Raw genomic sequence first — 20,573 nt, 5'->3', positions numbered from 1 at the left:
ATGGCCTCTAGGAGCTGGGAATCCCCATCTAAAAGCCAGCAAGGAAACTGCACAGAACTGAGCTCTGCCAACAACCCGAATGAGCCTGAAAGCAGATCCCGCCCCCGTCCCTCACCCAAACCCCACCACCCCCAAACCTTCATTGAGGAACACAGTCCTGCTGACCCTTTACCGGTGCAGTTCTAGATTAGAGGAGAATAAAGAGACATGATCACCAAATTCAAGGCAGCCCTTGATTAGATTCTGGTTGTGGATAGGGTAGGGAATAACTTTAAAGAATATTGTTGAAACAAGTGGGGAAATTTTAATTTGGCTTATTTATTAGAGAATAGTATTTTATCAATGTTAAATTTCCTGAATGTGATAGTTGAATTGTGGTTATTTAGAAGAATGCCCTAGTTCTTAGGAGACAACATGCTCAAGCATTTAGGAGTGAAGTATCATCCTTAATATAAGCCGAGATAAAGCAAATAGGTACAATGCGAACAGTTGGTGAATCTAGATGAAGGGTAATAGATGTTCATTGAACTATTTTTTGCAATTTTTCTGAAAAAAATAAATTTTTCAAAATAAAAAGTTGGCGGGGAAAAAAACATCACTGTGGATACTTTGTGTAGGATGGATTTAAGGTCAATAGGAAAGAAGTGGGAAGACAAGATGGGAAGGTATTTCGCAGCCAGACTGAGGGCTGGGATTCAAGAGGAACAGCAGGGATAATGGAAAGCAACCCCCGCCCACAGCTAGGCCAGCGAAGCAGCTCATCCTATAACTGGTTCCCACAGGCTTCCCTTGCAGGACAGACTCCCCTGGGCCGGGGGTGTGGTCGCCCAGCACCTCTCGAATTCGGCTGGGATTGAGGAGCGCCGCAGCGGTATGCTGTGCCCCGCCCCGCTCCAGACTGGAAGAGCCCACGTGTTACTGTTAGATGGGGGAAGCGGCATCCTAAATTTAGTTAGCGCTTCTCTTCTCAAAGTATCTTCCAAAACTTTGGCCTTTTTCCATAAAATAATTTTCTTTTAACTCAATGTCTCCTAAAATATGTGTTTAATTAAGAAAAAAATGAGTCACATAAAGATGCTTTTTTCAGCTTCCCCCGCTACGTCCGCCCCATGCGCCAGGCCGCGAGGGGCAGGACGTGGAAGCGGAAGCGCTGGTCGGGGGGCGTTCTCTCGAGTCCCGGGCGCGAGTCCCAGACGCTGCATATGGAGGCGTCCAGCGAGCCGTCGCTGGATGCTAAGTCCGAGGCGAGTTCCAACCTGGAAGGAGAGCGGGCAGCGAGGCTCTGGAGCAAGAAAGGTGTTTCTCTAAATTGTGTTTCTGCTTCCGTTTCAGGTCACCAACCAGGTGAGTGAAGCGGCCGCACCGCCCTGTCTTCCGCCAGCCCGCCTCCCACGGCCGCGAGACCGTGCCACCCTGAGCCTTCCCCAGGTCTCCCCCAGTCCTGTGTCCGCGAGCCGGTGACCTTCAGCCCTCCCTCCTACATTGCTCCTTCTCCTTTGCACCGAAGCCGGTAGCCGTTGCCATTGTAATGAAAGCTCCTCTCCCCCACCCTGCACTAGCCCAAAGAATGCAGATCAAGGATTTTTGGGCTTTGATTAGGCGACATTTATTCGAAGCTAGGAACACGGTATTTTAAAGTGTGATGGATAAAGAAGTTATGAAAATTTGCAGAGATAGCACCGCAAACATTTTCTTAATCTCTAAAAAAGTTATTTTTGAAGATGGAGTATAGCATTTTAGCCTTTTAGAGTATGCATTTATAATGCTAGGAATATGAATTTGACTTTTAAAGTATATCTTAGCCCCATTTCTGTTTCAAGTGCTGCTGTGCTGTTGTAGCTAATAAACTATTTGTAGGCAAATAATTTATAACACACTTCCCAGAATAGGAGTACTGAAACTAGAGTATTTTTAGGCCAGGAGTTACCCAAGTCCATACAAAATGTAAGAAAGGGATGAGGTAAGAAATAATTAGAATACAGGGGCTGAAAGAGGTGTCCATTGACTGCTCCCTGTCATTTTTCCCTAACTGATCTTGCTTTCTAGGATTCCTGGGAAGTAGGGGAAGTCAGAGAGCTGTCAACCGTCTACCTGGCTTTGCTTAGTTATATGACTTAGTGCATTTCGAGTCAATCTTTCATAAGTCATGTTATCCATTCTCTTACGTTAAGTTTTGTATTTAAGATATTCTGAAACAGAATTATACTAATTATGGGGTTTTTAAAGTTGAAGTCTTTTTGGCTTAAACACAAATTTATTATCTTATAGTTCTGGAGGTCAGAAGTCCTAAACTAGTCTTACGGGGCTAAAATCAAGGTGTCTGCAGGGCTGTGTTCCTTCTGAGGCGGTAGGGGAGAATGTTTCCTCCTTGGCTTGTGGCCTCTGCCTCCATCTTCAAAGCACATCATTCCAGCCTCTGCTTCCGTTGTCACATTACCTTCTCTGACTCTGACCCTTTTTCCTCCCTCTTATAAGGACCCTTTCAATTACATTAGGCCCACCTGGATAATCCAGGAAAATCTCCACATCTCCAAGTCCTTAATTTTATCACATCTACCAATACTGTTTTGTTGCCTAAGGTAACATATTCATAGATTTTGAGGATTAGCATGTGGACATATTTGGGAGGGCCATTATTCAGCCTACTGCACATCCTTCTATGCTGTCATTCACAGAGTATATGATTGTTTGCATAGGAAAAGCCAAGATCATTTACAAACATTATTAGAATTAATGTGAGAGTCAGCAAGGTGATTCCATTGTTGAACGTTCTTTAGTTCAGACATAAAGAGTTGGAAAATATAATTTTAAAGATGTCATTTATAACGTGAAGAAATTACAGGCCAGCCATCGTGGCTCATGACTGTAAGCTCAGGGCTTTGGAAGGATTGCTTGAGGCCAGCAGTTTGAGACCAGCGTGGGCAACATAGCAAGATCTTATCTCTATAAAAATAAAAAAATTAATCAGGTGTGGAGGCACAGACCTGTAGTACTAGCTACTCAGGAGGCTGAGAAGAGAAGATCTCTTGAGCCCAGGAGTTTGAGGCAGCAGTGAGCTATGATTACACCACAGCAGTTCAGCCTGAGTGACAGAGTGAGACTCTACCTCTTAAAAAAAAAAGAAAATTACAGAGTACCTTGCAAGAAATCTAACAAAAGATATTTAAAAGTTTTATGAAGAAAATTACAAAAAGCAGTAGACTTTTACTTTGCGGTCCAGCACGTGAGGAGCTTGGAAGTCATCACCCTGTCCTAGCAACAAGGAAAAACTGAACAAACTGAAAAATCAACAACTCCTCTTGGATCTATCAGAGAAGCGAGGTCACAGGGCAAATTGCTGTCCCCCAAATTGGTGAGACAGTCTGTGAATACAGAGAACCACAACTTAGAGCAGAAGCTCCACAGAAACCAGTGCCTAAACTGAAACTGACAAATTGCTGGAGGCTCCCAACTCTCCCTCACACCTGACATACAATCAGATCAGCATATTGTTTTCTCTCACTCTAAATTCACCTCCTCTTGCTGCCACCTGGGTCCAAGCCGCCATTCTGTTTCCTGGAATACCGCGGTAGCCTCGTAACAGGGTCTCCCAACTTCCTTAAACTTTGTGCCTCACCTGGCTGTCTGGATGAGCCTTTTGCAATGTAAGTTAGACCAGGTATCTCTGCTACTCAGAGCTTTTTAAGAGATTCTTGTCACACTGGAAAAAAGTCGTAGGTATTTACTGTGGCCTACAGGGGCCTTCGAAGATGGATTCCTCATCTCTTACCACTCTTCCTAGCTCATGCCCTTCCAGCCACCTGGGCCTCATTGTTCCCTGAACACACCAAGCATGCTTCTCCCTCAGTCCAGAATGCCCTTTTCTCCAGATCCTGTGGCTTTTTCTTCATTTTATTCGAGTCTCTTTCTGTTCAAAAGCTGCATGAAAGAGGTCTTCCCAGGTTCTATCTAAATAGCCTTTCTTGTCACCCTGTCACCTTACCCTGCATTTCATCACACTATAATACTACCATTTCATTGTATTTTTATTGTCTGCCTTCCCCACTAGAATTCTGAAGGTCAGGAACTATTTTTTACATCCCTAATTCCTAGAATATAGTATTGCTTAGTATATACTGAATAGTGAGGCTTCCCTCCCTTACTCAAAACACATAGGAATTACCAGTTTTATCTTTATAGACAGTTTTTATAGTCATGTTTTTATATTACTAGTAACTTCAGCCTCCACATCAATTTTTAGTGTGACTACAGCTAATTTGTTTACCTTTTTATATATTTACTTTCTGATTATTCTTTGTATTCATTTTACTTCTGGATGTTTTTATATTTCCTTTTTTACTACTAGCTTTTTGTTTCTTTGTATGTTTTCCTTTTTTAATACTTCATCATACAATAATTTTGGGGCTACTGTACATTGTTTCATTCTTAACATTCTGCATAGTGGTAAGTGCTCTCTGTTCTGATTTTTTCTTTTATATTCTTTTATTTTTTAAATCTATGCAGTTCACTCCTACTTAAGGCAAAACCACAATTATTAGAAGTTTGCTTTCAATTTGCATTTAAATGTTGAGGTTAGAATTTTGGAAATTCTCATCTCATAAACCTAATCTTAGCTTTCTTTCAGTTGTGAAGACTGACTTTGCACAGTGTCTTGATGGCAGCTCTCCCTGTTTCCTCACCTGACAATTTCACTGTTTTAATAGTGAGTGGAACTTAGCATTGCACGCCTTCATTGCTTTTCTGCTTGAAATCTTCTAGTTTTATTTCAGATTTTGAGAAACAAATAGGCAACCCCTTACTCTGCCACTTTAATGTTGATGGTAAAAGTGGAACTTCTTCCATCAAGGAGTTGTACAGGCTAAATACTGTTAAGAATAAGAAATTGCTTACTTATTTCTTACTCAAAACATTTAGGGGAGGGAAGCCCAGGTAGAAGAATCGCTTGAGCCCAGGAGGTCTAGGCTGCAGTGAGTCATGTTCATGCCACTGCACTCCAGCCTGAGCAACAGACTGAGATCCTGTCTGGAAAAAAAAAAAAAAAAAAAGGAAAATGAATTCCTGGTTCAATTTTTGGACATCACTATTGAACTGGAATTAAACCTCTCTCTACTCATGAACTCTCCTGAATTCTGTTCTTGGATTTTTAGCCACTTTCTGAACATTCCTATAGAGATAACCCTAGTATCATCTCTTAATGATACTTTTGGACTGGATACCTCAGCATTCTCCCAGTTATCCAAGCTCAATTTTTTATAATTTTCTATAAACAACTATAGTTGTATCTTGTAGGCAATCATCAAGACCTAGCAATGCATCCTTCATATGATCAGTTTAGTCCTGCTTGTCACCAACTTAGTTCAGGCACTTATATAACTTCAGACTTGGATTATTGTGTTCTGCTGCCACCAAATGAATATCTCTCTCTCTCTCTCTTTTTTTTTTTTTTTCTTCCAGATTTGGGGTCTCTGTTGCCCAGGCTGGAGTGCAGTAGCATGCTCACAGCTCACTGCAGCCTTGACCTCCTGGGCTCAGGTGATCCTCCCACTTCATCCTCCCAAGTAGCTGGGACTTACAGGCATGCCCTACCATGCCTGGCTACTTTTTGTACTTTTGCATTTTTTGTAGAGACAGGGCTGTTGCCCAGGCCGGTCTGGAACCCCTGCTCTCAAGTGATCCACCTGCCTTGGCCTTCCAAAGTGCTGCGATTGCAGGTGTGAGCCACCATGCCCAGCCTGAATATCCATTAATCAATATTTTGATATCATTCTCTCTATTGAAAAACTTTCTGCCGGGCGCGGTGGCTTCCACCTGTAATCCCAGCACTTTGGGAGGCCGAGGCGGGCAGATCACGAGGTCAAGAGATGGGAGACCATCCTGGCTAACACGGTGAAACCCCGTCTGTACTAAAAATACAAAAAAATTAGCCGGTCGTGGTGGCAGGCACCTGTAGTCCCAGCTACTTGGGAGGCTGAGGTAGGAGAATGGCGTGAACCCAGGAGGCGGAGCTTGCAGTGAGCCGAGATTGTGCCACTGCATTCCAGCCTGGGCGACAGAGGGAGACTCAGTCTCAAAAAAAAAAAAAACTTTCAGTAGAGTCCCCAGTGCCTACAGGGAAAGTTTAAGTGACTTAATGTGGTAAGTTCTCCATAGTAAGATAAAGGATATAAAAGTACTGTGAAAACCTCTGAAAGCTCAATTTGCAAGGAATTACTGGCTTTTTGGTCACTTGTCAACTTTATTTTTCATATTTTCTTACAAGAGCCATCTACTTTAAGACAGATAATTTTTTTTTTTTTTTTTTTTTTTGAGACAGAGTCTTGCGCTGTCACCCAGGCTGGAGTGCAGTGGTGTGATCTCAGCTCACTGCAAGCTCCGCCTCCAGGGTTCATGCCATTCTCCTGCCTCAGCCTCCCGAGTAGCTGGGACTACAAGTGCATGCCACCATGCCCGGCTAATTTTTTTGTATTTTTAGTAGAGATGAGGTTTCACCATGTTAGCCAGGATGGTCTCCATCTCCTGACCTTGTGATCCGCCCACCTCGGCCTCCCAAAGTGCTGGGATTACGGGCGTGAGCCACCACGCCCAGCAATACAGATAAAATGTTCTATCCCTAAACCAAATTTTGACTCTTTTCATCTGTAATTGGTTCCGCCCAATATTTATTAAGCATTTATTCTTTGCTAGGTGTGCATTTATGGTATGTATAAATAAAAAACACGTTTTCCTCTCAATTCCTGTTCTGTTGATTCTTCAAAATAGAGCTTAAAGCCTTCTGTAAAGCTTTCCCTTAACTCCCTAGGCTACAATAAACTCTTCCTTTCAACCAGAAATGTAGTCACTGACTTATATTGCTCTCTCCGGACTATATATGCAAAAAGTGCACAAAATATGGACAGTTAATGAATTATCTAAAAGTGAACACTCGTGTAACCACAAGCAAAAGTCAATAAATGGAGTGTTACCAGTCCCCCAGAAGCCCACCAGATGCCCCTCTTCAATCAGTGCCCACTTCTCTCCACCCCAAAAGGATAGGCGTATTCTTCTCTATACTTTTACCACCTGTTTCTCAAGTTTAAGTGAACCGAATCGTAACTTTTGGACTTGTTTTAACATTTTTGGTTTTACGTGTAACTGAAGTCATTTTCATTGCTGTATAGCATTTCAGTTATCCATTTTATTTCTGTTGAACATTTGGGTTTTCAGTTTAGGGCTATTATGAATAAAGCTGCTAGGGACATTTTCATACACATATCCTGTGTACATATTCAAAAAGTTTTTCTAAGTTCTATCCCTAGTAGAATTTGGATCACAGTATGCAGAGCTTCAGTTTTACTAGTTAAAGTCAGTTCATTGATAGATTGGCCCAGTTTACACTTTCACCAACAGCGTGTGACACTTCCCATTGCCTCACATCCTTCCTTGCCAAGACTTGGAGTTTTCAGACTTAAATTTTTGCCATTTTGGTAGCTGTGTAGTCCTATCTAATTGTGGCTTTTAATTCCTTGTTTCTTAAGGTGAGCACATTTTCATATGTTTATTAGAAATTTGTAGTTATTTTGTGATTTGCCTTTCTCTATTTTTATATGGAGAACTTTTCTTTAAAATGAATTTATTCAGTCTTTTTACTTATAAAAGATGTTAACCTTTTGTCAGCACCAGCTTGGACTTAATGCTGTAGGAGATTGGTGCAAAGCAAGTCTGAGATAGGAATTTTTGGTCCCCGTTTTATAAAAATGGGAGATTTACAAATGCCTTCCCCTATTCTATACCCCAAAAGTCCTAAAATAGAAGATGGCTTATATAACTTTTATGGTTGATTGAGGCACACATGGGAACCATTCCATTTCTTTTCCTCACCTAGTCCTCAAGCTCAAATGTTACATTAGAGTAAATAGTAATAAGGTGGTTTGTATTTCATCAATGTTCATGATGGATATGTGGTAGGATACGTGGTGGGATTTACAAAAATCCTAACTTTTGCAAGAAGTGAAATTTTTTGCCCAGTGAGCATTAGTTTTGTAGAAAAAGGTATCAGTCAGTGAGCAAGTACTGTTTGAGTGGCTGCTATGTACCAGGCTAAGCTTTGGAAACAAGACAGACAGTATTTACCCGTGTTTTATGTTTTAGAGTCATGTTTTTGCGGCAGTATTAACAGCTGCATGTTTTATGCCATGGCATCATTTAACAATCATTGACAGGAATTAGATTAAAAGTATTAAGAGAACCAGTAGTCACTAAGCATGTAATCTTTGGAGCCAAACAGACTTTGGTGTCAGTTCTGATTCCAGAAATGTGTGACCCTATGCACATTACCTAAGCTCTCTGAAGTTGACTTTTGTCATCTGCAAAGTGGAAACAATAACCTATAATGTTATGTTGATTCAGTGAGGTATTTAATACATGTAAACTGCATAGCACATCACCCAGGACATGTATCTGTCATGAGCAATGATGAAATCTAAAACCACCTTATCACTATACATGCTAGTGTAAGGCTTGAGCATGGAACAGCAAAGTGAACTAAAAGATACTCCAAGCCTGTCAGATGAAACCAATACTGCCACATCTTCCTTCCACTTCCATTATACATTGGAGGGGAGATTTTTTTTTTTCACTTTTTGCTTTTTTCCATTTTTAACTATGATGGTGTTTTCTAACTGTGTTTATATCCCTTATTACCTATCCATTTTTTCATTTGATTATTGTTCCTCTAGCAATATTAAAATGAAGATACTTTAAATATGACCAGCTTTGAAACTAAAAGTTGAGTGTAACTGCAGCAAAATTGAATAAATATCTGCATTCCAGGTGATGTTAACTACTAATGTATTATTTTGTCCTGTCTTATTAAAGCTTGTAGATTTTCAGTGGAAACTGGGTATGGCTGTGAGCTCAGACACTTGCAGATCTCTTAAGTATCCTTATGTTGCAGTGATGCTAAAAGTGGCAGATCATTCAGGCCAAGTAAAGACCAAGTGCGTTGAAATGACGATTCCACAGTTTCAGGTTTGTGATTTAACTCATCTAGTTTTAGCTCAGCTTTTCTGTAATCATCGCATAAAAAGATATATAAAATCTTTCTATGGGAAAACTTTAATGGTTTTTATTTGTAGATTGATATGCTTTACGTTTACTAGTAGTATATGCAAGAGACATGAATTTGTCTTTGGGAATTTGATAAATTATTTTCAATATAATGTGCTGAATTTGTGTACTGTGCCATTTGATCGCTTGAACAGTGCTCCTCTCAGTATGTTTAGGAAATTTTTATCTTCAGTGGCAGGATATTTACTTTGCATTTAAATGTTTTATTCTTATTCCTTTGGGCTTAATATTCAAGAATGTTAAGCTAAATGAATCTTTGAATAGTGTTGACCCTGAATTTTCTGACTAATAATGTTTACAAAAGGCAGGTCAGAGCAAGTGTACTTCTTGGCTGGCTTTATCAGCTGGGGACTTAAGTAACTCAGTAGTTTAGAGTTATGTTAGTATTATCATTCTACCTCTTTTCTGTAACCAAGGGGGAATAAAAGGTGTGGGGGAGGGGGATGAATAAATCAGGTCTTTTTTTTTTTTTTTTTTTTTTTTGAGACAGCGTCTCACTCTGTCGCCCAGGCTGGAGTGCAGTGGCACGATCTTGGCTCACTGCAAGCTCCGCCTCCCAGGTTCACACCATTCTCCTACCTCAGCCTCCCTAGTAGCTGGGATTTCAGGCGCCCACCACCACGTCCAACTAATTTTTTTGTATTTTTAGTAGAGATGGGGTTTCACTATGTTAGCCAGGATGGTCTCGATCTCCTGACCTCATGATCCGCCCACCTTGGCTTCCCAAAGTGCTGGGATTACAGGTGTGAGCCACCGGGCCCGGCCAGGTTTTCTTTTAAATGTACATACTGGAGATGTTTTGTCATTAATTTAACTGTACTGTACAGTTTTGTTTTCGTTCGTTTGGTTTGTTCCTTTTGGTATGAGTAGGTAGGAATCTATTCTTAGCACTTACACTAGTACTAACTTAGTACTTACACTTAGTACTTAAACAGCAGTTAGTACTCTAAAAGTCAAAGAAAGCAACCATCGTGAATGAAATGGAAATAAAAAGTGATTCTTTGCAAAACTAACAAATTATATTGGCTTCCTGTTAAAGAAGACCCTTTCATATACCACTTTATGATACTTTTTATTTCTACTTTTATAAACTACATTTTAAATAATTTGTTTCCTTTTCATTTCTTTTTTTCTTTTTGAGACACAGTTTCACTCTTGTTGGCCAGGCTGGATGCAATTGGAGTGCAATGGCATGATCTAGGCTCACTGCAACCTCTGCCTCCTGGGTTCAAGCAATTCTCCTGCCTCAGCTTCCTGAGTAGCTGGGATTACAGGCACGCACCACCACACCCGGCTAATTTTTGTATTTTTAGCAGAGATGAGGTTTCTCCATGTTGGCCAGGCTGGTCTGAAACTCCTGACCTCAGTTGATCCGTCCACTTCTGAAACTCCTGACTTCAGTTGATCCGTCCACTTCAGCCTCCCAAAGTGCTGGGATTACAGGCGTGAACCACCATGCTCAGCCTGATTTCTTTATTTAAAGTAGATATCCCTGCTTTGAAACAAAAATAATGTTCACAAATTTAACATTATTAATGTTGATTAGTGTCTTGGAACTGAGACTTAGTGAAAAGGAAATAAATGTATATTGTGATATGGGAATAATGTTCAACTAAATATGAGGACTCAGTCAATTTCAAAAGAGAATATACATTTTGGCCTTTTTTGTAATTCACAGTGCTGGCCTAATTGTTATTATTCTGTGCAGCATTTGTGCTGTCCTAATTCCACCTCTAGAAATTTTTTCCTATAGGAAAAAAAATCACAACTGGATTAACTTTTTTTCCCCAGCTTTATTGAGGTACAGTTGACAAAATTGTGTATTTTGAAGGTTTCACAATGTGATGATTTGATAAAGATATACATTGTGTAATGATTACCACAGTCACTCCAATTAACACATCCACCCCCACACAGTTACCTTTTTTTTTTTGGAGAGAGTGTGCGTGTGTGCGCATGCATGCGTGTGTGTGTGTGTGTGTGTGTGTGTGTGTGTGTATTGAGGGCATGTAAAATGTTTTTTAGCAAATTTCAAGTAAACAATACAATATTATCAACTGTAGTCACCATATTGTATATTAGATCTCAGACTTACTCATTTTATAACCAAAAGTTTGTACCTTTTTACTAACATTTCCCCATTGACCCCAGCCTCAGCTCCTGGCAAACTCCAGTCTCCTTTCTGCTTCTGTGAGTTTGACTTTTTTAGATTCCACATATAAGTGAGATCATGCAGTATTAGCCTTTCCGTGTCTGGCTTATTTCACTTTGCATAATGTCCTCCAGGTTCATCCATGTTGTTGCAAATGGCAGGATTTCCTTCTTTTTTTATGGCTGTGTGATATTCTATTGTGTGTGTGTATGTATACACATACATAGTATATACATATAAACATACATTATAAACATATTAAATATAAATATACACAAAAACATTTTCATCAGAGGCAACTCTTTTAAAGAGAGTTTTTACATGGCTTAAAACTAACCACAAGATAGCCTGTTAATCACATTACATGACTGAGAGCTAAGAAACATTCTTTGAGTTTTTAATTTATATCTTTTTGATAACTAAAATTTTGAACATCAGTACATATTTTTAAAGAAATAGTTACACTTTGCTTCATTCTGTGACAAATTTGCATATACATTAAAACAATACAAATCCTCTTAAGTAGCAAAATAGAAAATTAAGACCAAATAAGAAGGAAAATGCAGATGTATAAATCATTAGAAGGTATCCTGATTGCCAAGGTTAAGTTTCAAATTTGTCTCCTAGCTTCCTGGTAGGTACAGGAGAAGACAGAAGAACAATTTGCTTGATTCCTTTCTTACCTGAGATTTAAAAGAAGATGACTTCTATAGGAGAACAATTATACCAGCTTAATTTTTAAATGACAGAGAAATAAACTTCTACCATATAAGCCATTGTTAATGTTGGATCTCTCTTCTAGTAATTGAACCCATAATCTTAAATGAGACAGCCCCTATCACACTGAAGTGCAGTCCTTTACTAGATTGAAAGTGTTTTGAGGCCTGGAACCAACTTGTTATTTTTGTTTTTATATTCAGTGTCTAGGACAGTGCTGAGTATTTAATAAATCTGGTGTGATCTTAAAAGGACTTTCTCATGTGCTTTTTGAAGTTTAGTCATGAGATAATTATCCAACCCCACAGTAGTATTTTTGCTTGCAGTGCCAAATTGCACCTGTTTATTTCTTACAGCAACCTTCAGTAGTTGAGAATGTAATATTAAAATGCAAACTTAATATGTTATATAGTCTCTAGTAGTCAGATATAATTAAAATAACTACTTAAATATCTTCTAAAAGCAAAGTTAATACTATTTTCCCCCTTTCTCTCCAGAATTTCTACAGACAGTTCAAGGAAATTGCTGCAGTTATTGAAACGGTGTGAAGACGGATTCTTTGGTTGATAAATTACTATCATTCTAAAGTCATGGACTTCACTTTCTGCAACAAAACCAAATAAGGATAGAACATTTATTGAATGGAAAATGCACTTTTGTTTTTCCATTTTTTTAAATAATAAAAATCAGGCAAACAGGAATTGGGTAGTGGTGATCAATGCACAACTTTGTGAATGTGCTTTATAAAAGTGACTGAATTAGACACTTTAAAGGATGTACTTGGTGATAATGTGAATGATATAATCAGACTAACAGTTGAATCATTGCTATTGGAGGCAGCACAAATTTATGTGTTACAACAATAGTTTAAAAACTTGTACTGGATGGAACCCATTTTATAAACAATCTTATTTGGAGTTATGTATATAAAAAATATATAAATTAGAAAAGTAGTATTTGATTAGGATAACTTTACAAATTCAATTCTATAGCCATCACTTATTATAACGGCAATCAGAAGAGTGAGGCTTCTTTTTTCAAATATTTGTAATCAGATTAAGATTGACCATTGCTCCTTTACCCAGTATTAGTCTAGCATTCAATTATTTCTGTTATTAATGGTTGTAGAAAGTTCAAATACATACACAGAGTTGGAAAGACGAGTTTTAGTCTGAGTTCTGTACAACGGAGTTAACCTGTTAGCACAAGTTATTGCATTAGATGATCTCGAATTTAAATATATAAACCTGTTGTTAAACTCTCTTATACTATAAAGCCACCACATTGTATGGCATTTGTTTAGAGGTAAGCAAATAGACCACTGGAATAGAATAGATGGCCTAGAAATAGATCAAGACACTCTGGTCTGCCATATTGGAAATTTAAACCCTCTTCACACCCTGTCTGCATTTCTGCAGGTCTGTGTGTGTCCACTTTCTTTTTTGTTTTCTGCTAGGTAGCACACTGCTGTGAGGAGCCCAGGACATTTCTATTACCCACCCTCTGGATACCAGTGCATTAATGATTCTAGAATTAGGAGAAACCAAAGATCCCTTCTCTGTCTCTCCCTCAATTGTGTGGGGTACCAGTGTCGTTGTGTTCCTAGAAATAAGAGTAGAAACCCCTCTATCTGGGTTAAAAGAGCAAACCTGCCTTCTGTAACTGTGCATGAGGTTCCTCTGTCTCCCACTTTGGATTAACACCTTCCTCTTTCCCCTTCCCTATTTGCAGGGTAGCATTTCTAGGTTTAAGGCAATAAGCAGAAAGACCCAAAGTTAGTCTCTGGCTCAAACACTGGGTAGTAGATTTGAAATAAATTGAAATTGCATGTTTAAGTTTGTCTTTTGAATTTAAAAAGCAAGTTTTAACCTTGCACGGTGGCTCCCTTCTGTAATCCCAGCATTTTGGGAGGCTGAGGTGGGCAGATCACTTGAGGCCAGGAATTCAAGACCAGCTTGGCCAACATGGCAAAACCCCATCTTTACAAAAAATACAAAAATTAGCCGGGTGTGATGGCACATACCTATAATCCCAGCTACTCGGGAGGCTGAGGTGAGAGAATTGTTTGAACTCAGGAGGCAGAGGTCACAGTAAGCCAAGATCGCATCATTGCACTCCAGCCTGGGTGATAGAGTGACACTGTGCCCCCCCCCCCCAAAAAAATAAAAAGCAAGTTTTTTTCATACTGTAGTTTTACACTATTTTTATTACAAATGTCTAGTTTTGTTTTATTAAGCACTTAATCAGCTTCACTGGGCTGGCCTGGAAATTAACCATTGTTAACATTTCTGTGGAAAAAGGTGTTTCAAGTTTCAAACAGTTGACTTAAATGTAAACTTTTAGAAAACAACTCATTCTCAAATTGGAAACTATTAATACGCTTTTAGTTTTCGAAAGGAAATGGATTGCCCCCACCCTGAATTCATCAAGCAAAACCCAAGTATTTTCACGTATTCCACTACCCAGACATGTTGACATAAGCATCAGGTTTATATAGAAAGAAGGCAAAACTCACAAAGTATTTAAGCAGAATTGTCTTTTCAAACAATTTTTTTTCTTTTTTTTTTTTTTGAGACGGAGTCTCCCTCTGTCTCCCGGTCTGGAGTGCAGTGGCGTGATCTCGCCTCACTGCAACCACTGCCTCCCAGGTTCAAGGTATTCTCCAGCCTCAGCCTCCCGAGTAGCTGGGATTACAGTGTGCGCCACCGCGTTCGGGTAATTTTTGTATTTTTAGTAGAGACGGAGTTTCACCATATTGGCCAGGCTGATCTCAAACTCCTGACCTCAGGTGATCCGCCCACCTTCGTCTCCCAAAGTGCTGGGATTACAGGCATGAGCCACTGCCGGACCTTTCCAAACAAATTTTTAAAAATCTTCTGTACCTTATGTTTTTTACAACTTCATAAAGGTTTTAAATTTATAGAAAAATTGTGGAAATAGTAGAGCTCCCATATTCTCCATGTCCAGTTTCCCTTATTAACATATTAGTATGGTACGTTTGTTATAATTAACAAGCCAATATTGATATATTAAGTTTCTTTAGTTTTTGCCTAATGTCCTTTTTCTGATCCAGGATCCCATCCAGCATACCTCATTACATTTAGTTGTCATGTCTCCTTAAGCTCATCTTGGTTATGACAGTTTCTCAGACTTTCCTTGTTTTTGATGACCTTGAGAGTTTTGAGGAGTACTAGTCAGGTATAATTTAGGGTGCTCCTCAATTGGGTATTGTCTGATGTGTTTCTGGAATTGAATTGTGGGTTTTTGGGAGGAAGATCACAGAGGTAAAGTGCCATTTTCTACATGTCATACCAAAGGTACATATAGCAAAGTGATTTATAGTGGTTTATGTTGACCTTGATAATTGACTGAAGTACTGTTTGTCAAGTTACTCTTTTTCCCCCTTCTTTCCATACTTTACTCTTTGAAAGGAAGTCACTATCTGCTGCCCATATTGAAGGAGTGGGAAGTTAGACCCCTCTCTTTTATGGTGGAGCACCTACATGTTTTATTTGAAATTCTTTTGTGAGCAAGTTTTGTCTCTTCTCCCCCATTTATTAATTTATTCAATCATTTATATCAGTATGTACCCATGGATATTTATTTTATACTTGGGGTTATAACTGAATTTTTTTGTTGCTCAAATTATTCCACCTTTTCCATTGGTAGCACTTTGGGTTGGCTCCTGCGCCCCTTTGACACACTTTTATCGGTGTGTGTGTGAGACCACTTTCTTAACTTTCTGACACTACAAGACACTTCATCTTGTGTCATTTCCTGCCACAGTCCTAGAATCCCATTACTTTCAGGAGCTCTGGTTATTTTAATTGAACTATGGTTTTAGAAACCAAGATATGGATGCTAGGTTTGCTCTATTTTTTATATTTTGAGAGCATTAAAATGTAGAAGTCACCCGGGTGCAGAAGCTCATGCCTGTAATCTCAAATTTTTGGGAGGCTTAGGAGGATCGCTAAGCATTTGAGGTTACAGTGAGCTATGATTGTCCAGCCTGGGTGACAGGACAAGACCCTGTCTCTAGGAAAAAAAAAAAAAAAGTAAAAAAGTTCTGCTGCCAAGATACATTAGACCACAAAGCCAAGCCCTTGTTGGAGAATTGGTAAGAATGATGACCTGGACTCAGTAAATGCTCTCACTTTAGTTTACGATGGAATCACCTAACAAACAGGACAATATTTTGTATATGCCCTGTTTGTATGTATAAGATCACAGATGCAAGAAAGTGGATATATATACTTGGTAAGGCAGGCCAGAAGGTTGATAGTTTTACTAATTCATGAGGAGGCAGATATCATCTAAGTTTGAGGAGCCCAGAATTTTGGGCTTGCTGTGTTTCATACTGTTTTGAGCTGGGTGGGACGGATGGGGAGAGGACCCACTCTTACCAGGACATTTTTGAAAATAAAAGTAGATATCATTAATACGCTACAAAACAGATACAAATTGGGACTTCCCTGAACAAACCAGGACATATGGTCACCCAATTCTCATCATACAAAAAATTATTACTTAGCCACAACATCTATGCTCTATTTCCCTTTGCATTGTCAAGCCTGTTGAAGCATTCCATGTCGTGCCCTTAAATTAGACCTAGTGTGGCCAGTCACAGCTCACATTAGACTTACTGGTCATGCCCTAAAGAAAAAAAATCTTACATTTGAAAGACACCTATATGTATATAAAGTATTCATCATTTAATGTTGTATTAGTCCATTCTTGCACTGCTATAAAGAAATACCTGAGGCTGGGTAATTTATGAAGAAAAGAGGTTTAAGTGGCTCACAGTTCTGCAGGCTCTGTAGGAAGCATGGCAGCTTCTTGGCTTCTGGGGAGGCCTCAGGAAACTTAAAATTATAGTGAGAGGCAAAGAGGAAGTGAGCACTTCACATGGCCGAGAGCAGGAAGAAGAGATAGAGATGGCGGAAGGTGCCACACAGTTTTAAACAGCCAGATTTCATGAAAACTCACCATCATGAGAACAGCACCAAGAAGGGAAATCTGCCTCCTTGATCCAATCACCTCCCACCAGGCCCCATCTCCAACACTAGGGATTATAATTCAATGTGAGATTTGGGTGGGGATACAGATCCAAACTATATAATTCTGCTATAATCCCCCCCAAATCTCATGTCCTTCTCATATTCCAAAATACAATCATGTCTTCCTGATAGTTCCTCAAAATCTTAATAACTCATTCCAGCATTAACTCAAAAGTACAGAGTCCAGTGTCTTATCTGAGACAAGGATAGTCCCTTTCCCCTATCAGCCTGTAAAATCAAAAACAAGTTGGTTACTTCCAAGATGCAATGGAGATATGGGCATTGGGCAAACATTCTTATTCCCAAATGGGAAAATTGGCCAAAAGAAAGAGGCTACAGGCCCCATGCAAGTCCAAAACCCATCAGGGTAGTCATTAAATCTTGGAGCTCCAAAATGATCTCTTTTGACTCTATGTCTCACATCTAGGGCACACTGATGCAAGAGGTGGGCTCCCAAATCCTTGGGCAGCTCTGCCCTGTGACTTTGCAGGGTTTAGCCCCTGTGGCTGCTCTCATGGCCTGAGATTGAGCGTCTGCATCTTTTCCAGGTGCAGGGTGCAAGCTGCTGGTGGATCTACCATTCTGAGGTCTGGAGGATGGTGGCCTTCATCTCATTCCACTAGGCAGTGCACCAGTGAGAATTCTGTGTGGTAGCTCCAGCCCCACATTTCCCCTCCACACTACCCTAGTGGAGGTTCTCCATGAGGGCTCTGCCCCTGCAGCAGACTTCTGCCTGTACATCCAGGCTATTCCATACATTCTCTGAAATCTAGGCAGAGGCTCCCAAGCCTCAGCTCTCATACTCTGTGCACCCACAGGCTTAACATGACATGGAAGCTGCCTAGGCTTATGGCTTGCCCCTTCTGAAGCAGTGGCCTGAACTGTACCTGGGCCCCTTCAAGCCACAGTTGGAGCTGAAGTCTGGAAGGCAAAAAGCAGTGTTTTAAGGCCACACACTACTAGGCTCTGGGCCTGGCCCGGGAAACCATTTTTCCCTCCTAGGTCTCTAGGCCTGTGATGGGAGAGGCTGCTACAAAGTTCTCTGAAATGCCTTCAAGGTGTTTTCCCCATTGTCTTGGCTATCAGCATTTGTGTTCCTTTTAGTTATGCAAATTTCTGCAGGCTGATTGAATTCCTCCCCTGAATATGGGCTTTTCTTTTCCACCACATGGCTGGGCTGCAAATTTTCCAAACTTTTATGCTCTGCTTCTCTTTAAATATAAGTTCCAGTTTCGTATCATTTCTTTGCTCACACATACGAACATAGGCATCAGAAGCAGCCAGGCTTCCTCTTGAACACTTAGCTGCTTAGAAATTTATTCTCCCAGGTAAGCGAAATCATTCTCAAGTTCAAAATTTCACAGATCCCTAGGGCAGGGGCACAATGCAACCAGGTGCTTTGCTAATGCATAACAAACTGACATTTGCTCCAGTTCCCAGTAAGTTCCTCATCTCACCCAAGACCTCCTCAACCTGGACTTCATTGTCCATGTTACTATCACCATTTTGGTCACAACATTTTAACAAATCTCTAGGAATTTCCAAATTTTCCCTCATCTTCCTGTCTTCTTCTGAGCCCAGCACACTCTTCCAGCTTCTGCCCAGTTCCAAAGCCACTTCCATATTTCCAGGTATCTTTATAGCAATGCCTCACTTCTACCAATTTTTTGTATTAGTCCATTCTCACACTACTATAAAGAACTACCTGAGACTTCGTAATTTATAAAGAAGAAGTTTGATTGGTTCATTGTTCCACAGGCTGTACAGAAAGTGTGGCAGCATCTCCTCAGTTTCTGGGGAGGCCTCAGGAAACTTACAGTCATGGTGGAAGGCAAAAGGAAAGCTGGCACTTCACATAGGCAGGTGCAAGAGGAAGAAAGAGAGGTGGGAAGTGCCACACACTTTTAAACAACCTGATCTTGTGAGAATCCTATCAGGAGAAAAGCACCAAAGGGGAAAATCCACCCTCATGATCCAGTCACCTCCTACCAGGCCCCATCTCCAACCCTGAGGATTACAATTCCATATGAGATTTGGGCAGGGGCACAGATCCAAACCATATTAACTGTCATGGTACAAATTCATGTAAACAGTAATTTATATCTGAGGATTAACTTCTAAAAAATTTGTAACAGACTATTATTTTAGAGCAGTTTTAGGTTCACCACAAAATTGAGTGTAAAGTTCCCATATATTTGCCCTCCTACAATACACACACACACACAACCCCCCATTATCAACATCCCCTACTGCATCTGGAATTGGTGGGTTCTGGATGAAGAATGAAGCCACGAACCCCCACTGCAAGTGTTACAGTTCTCAAAGGCGGCACGTCTGGAGTTGTTCATTCCTTCCCACAAGTTCGTCGTCTCGCTGGCTTCAGAAGTGAAGCTGCAGACCTTCGTGGTGAGTGTTACAGCTCATAAAGGCCACTCTTTGAGGCTGCGAACTCAAAGAGTGAGCAGCACCAAGACTTATTGCAAAGAGCAAAAGAACAAAGCTTCCACAGCATGGAAGGAAACCTGAGCAAGTTGGCTCTGCTGGCTCAGGCAGCCTGCTTTTATTCCCTTAACTGTCCCTACCCACATCCTGCTGATTGGTCCATTTTACAGAGAGCTGATTGGTCCGTTTTACAGAGAGCTGATTGGTCCATTTTACAGAGGGCTGACTGGTCTGTTTTGACAGAGGGCTGATTGGTGCGTTTACAATCCCTGAGCTAGGCACAGAGTGTTGATTGGTGCATTTACAATCCTCTAGCTAGACATTAAAGTTCTACAAGTCCCCACCAGATTAGCTAGATATAGAGTGCTGATTGGTGCATCCACAAACCCTGAGCTAGACACAGAGTGCTGATTGGTGCATTTACAATCCTCTAGCTACACATAAAAGCTCTCTAAGTCCCCACTAGATTAGCTAGATACAGAGTGCTGATTGGTGCATCCACAAACCCTGAGCTAGACAGAGTGCTGATTGGTGTGTATACAATCCTCCAGTTAGACATAAAAGTTCTCCAAGTTCCCCGCCCCGACTCAGGAGCCCAGCTGGCTTCTCCTAGTGGATCCCACCCTGGGGCCATGCCCCCTCAGTCCCGCACCGCGTGCCCACACTTCTCAGCCCTTGGGTGGTCAATGGCGTCAGGTGCTGTGGAGCAGGCTGCACGGGAGCCTACCGGGGATGGGGGGCTCAGGAATGGCAGGCTGCAGGTCACGAGCCGTGCCCTGCGGGAAGGCGGCTGAGGCCCAGCGAGAATTCTAGCGCGGTGCGGGCAGGCTGGCAGTGCTGGTCGACCCGCTGCACCCTCCGCAGCTGCTGGCCTGGGTGCTAAACCCCTCACTGGCCAGGGCTGGTGGTGCCGGCTGGCCGCTCCGAGTGCGGGCCCACTGAGCCTGCTCCCACCTGGAACTTGTGCTAGCCCGCAAGCACTGCGTGCAGCCCCGGTTCCCGCCCACACCTCTCCCTCCACACCTCCCCGCAAGCAGAGGGAGCCAACTCTGGCCTTGGCCAGCCCAGAGAGGGGCTCCCACAGTGCAGCAGCAGGCTAA

General features: G+C 41.0%; 1 protein-coding gene across 1 annotated transcript; it reads left to right on the top strand.

Moving 5' to 3' along the window:
• The first annotated feature begins 1,184 nt into the window (after positions 1-1,184).
• On the top strand, positions 1,185-12,675 carry COMMD6 (COMM domain containing 6). The gene is made up of 3 exons (XM_058437984.1): positions 1,185-1,344; positions 8,854-9,006; positions 12,472-12,675. The coding sequence occupies exons 2-3, from the start codon at positions 8,881-8,883 to the stop codon at positions 12,520-12,522; spliced, it is 177 nt and encodes a 58-aa protein (XP_058293967.1). The 5' UTR covers positions 1,185-1,344; positions 8,854-8,880; the 3' UTR covers positions 12,523-12,675.
• The last annotated feature ends 7,898 nt before the right edge of the window (positions 12,676-20,573 follow it).

This window comes from Hylobates moloch, unplaced genomic scaffold, assembly GCF_009828535.3.
Source record: "Hylobates moloch isolate HMO894 unplaced genomic scaffold, HMol_V3 SCAFFOLD_4, whole genome shotgun sequence".
In the NCBI taxonomy this organism is placed as follows: Eukaryota; Metazoa; Chordata; class Mammalia; order Primates; family Hylobatidae; genus Hylobates; species Hylobates moloch.
Note: the sequence above shows the minus strand (reverse complement) of the source record. Positions and strands in the feature narration are given on the sequence as shown.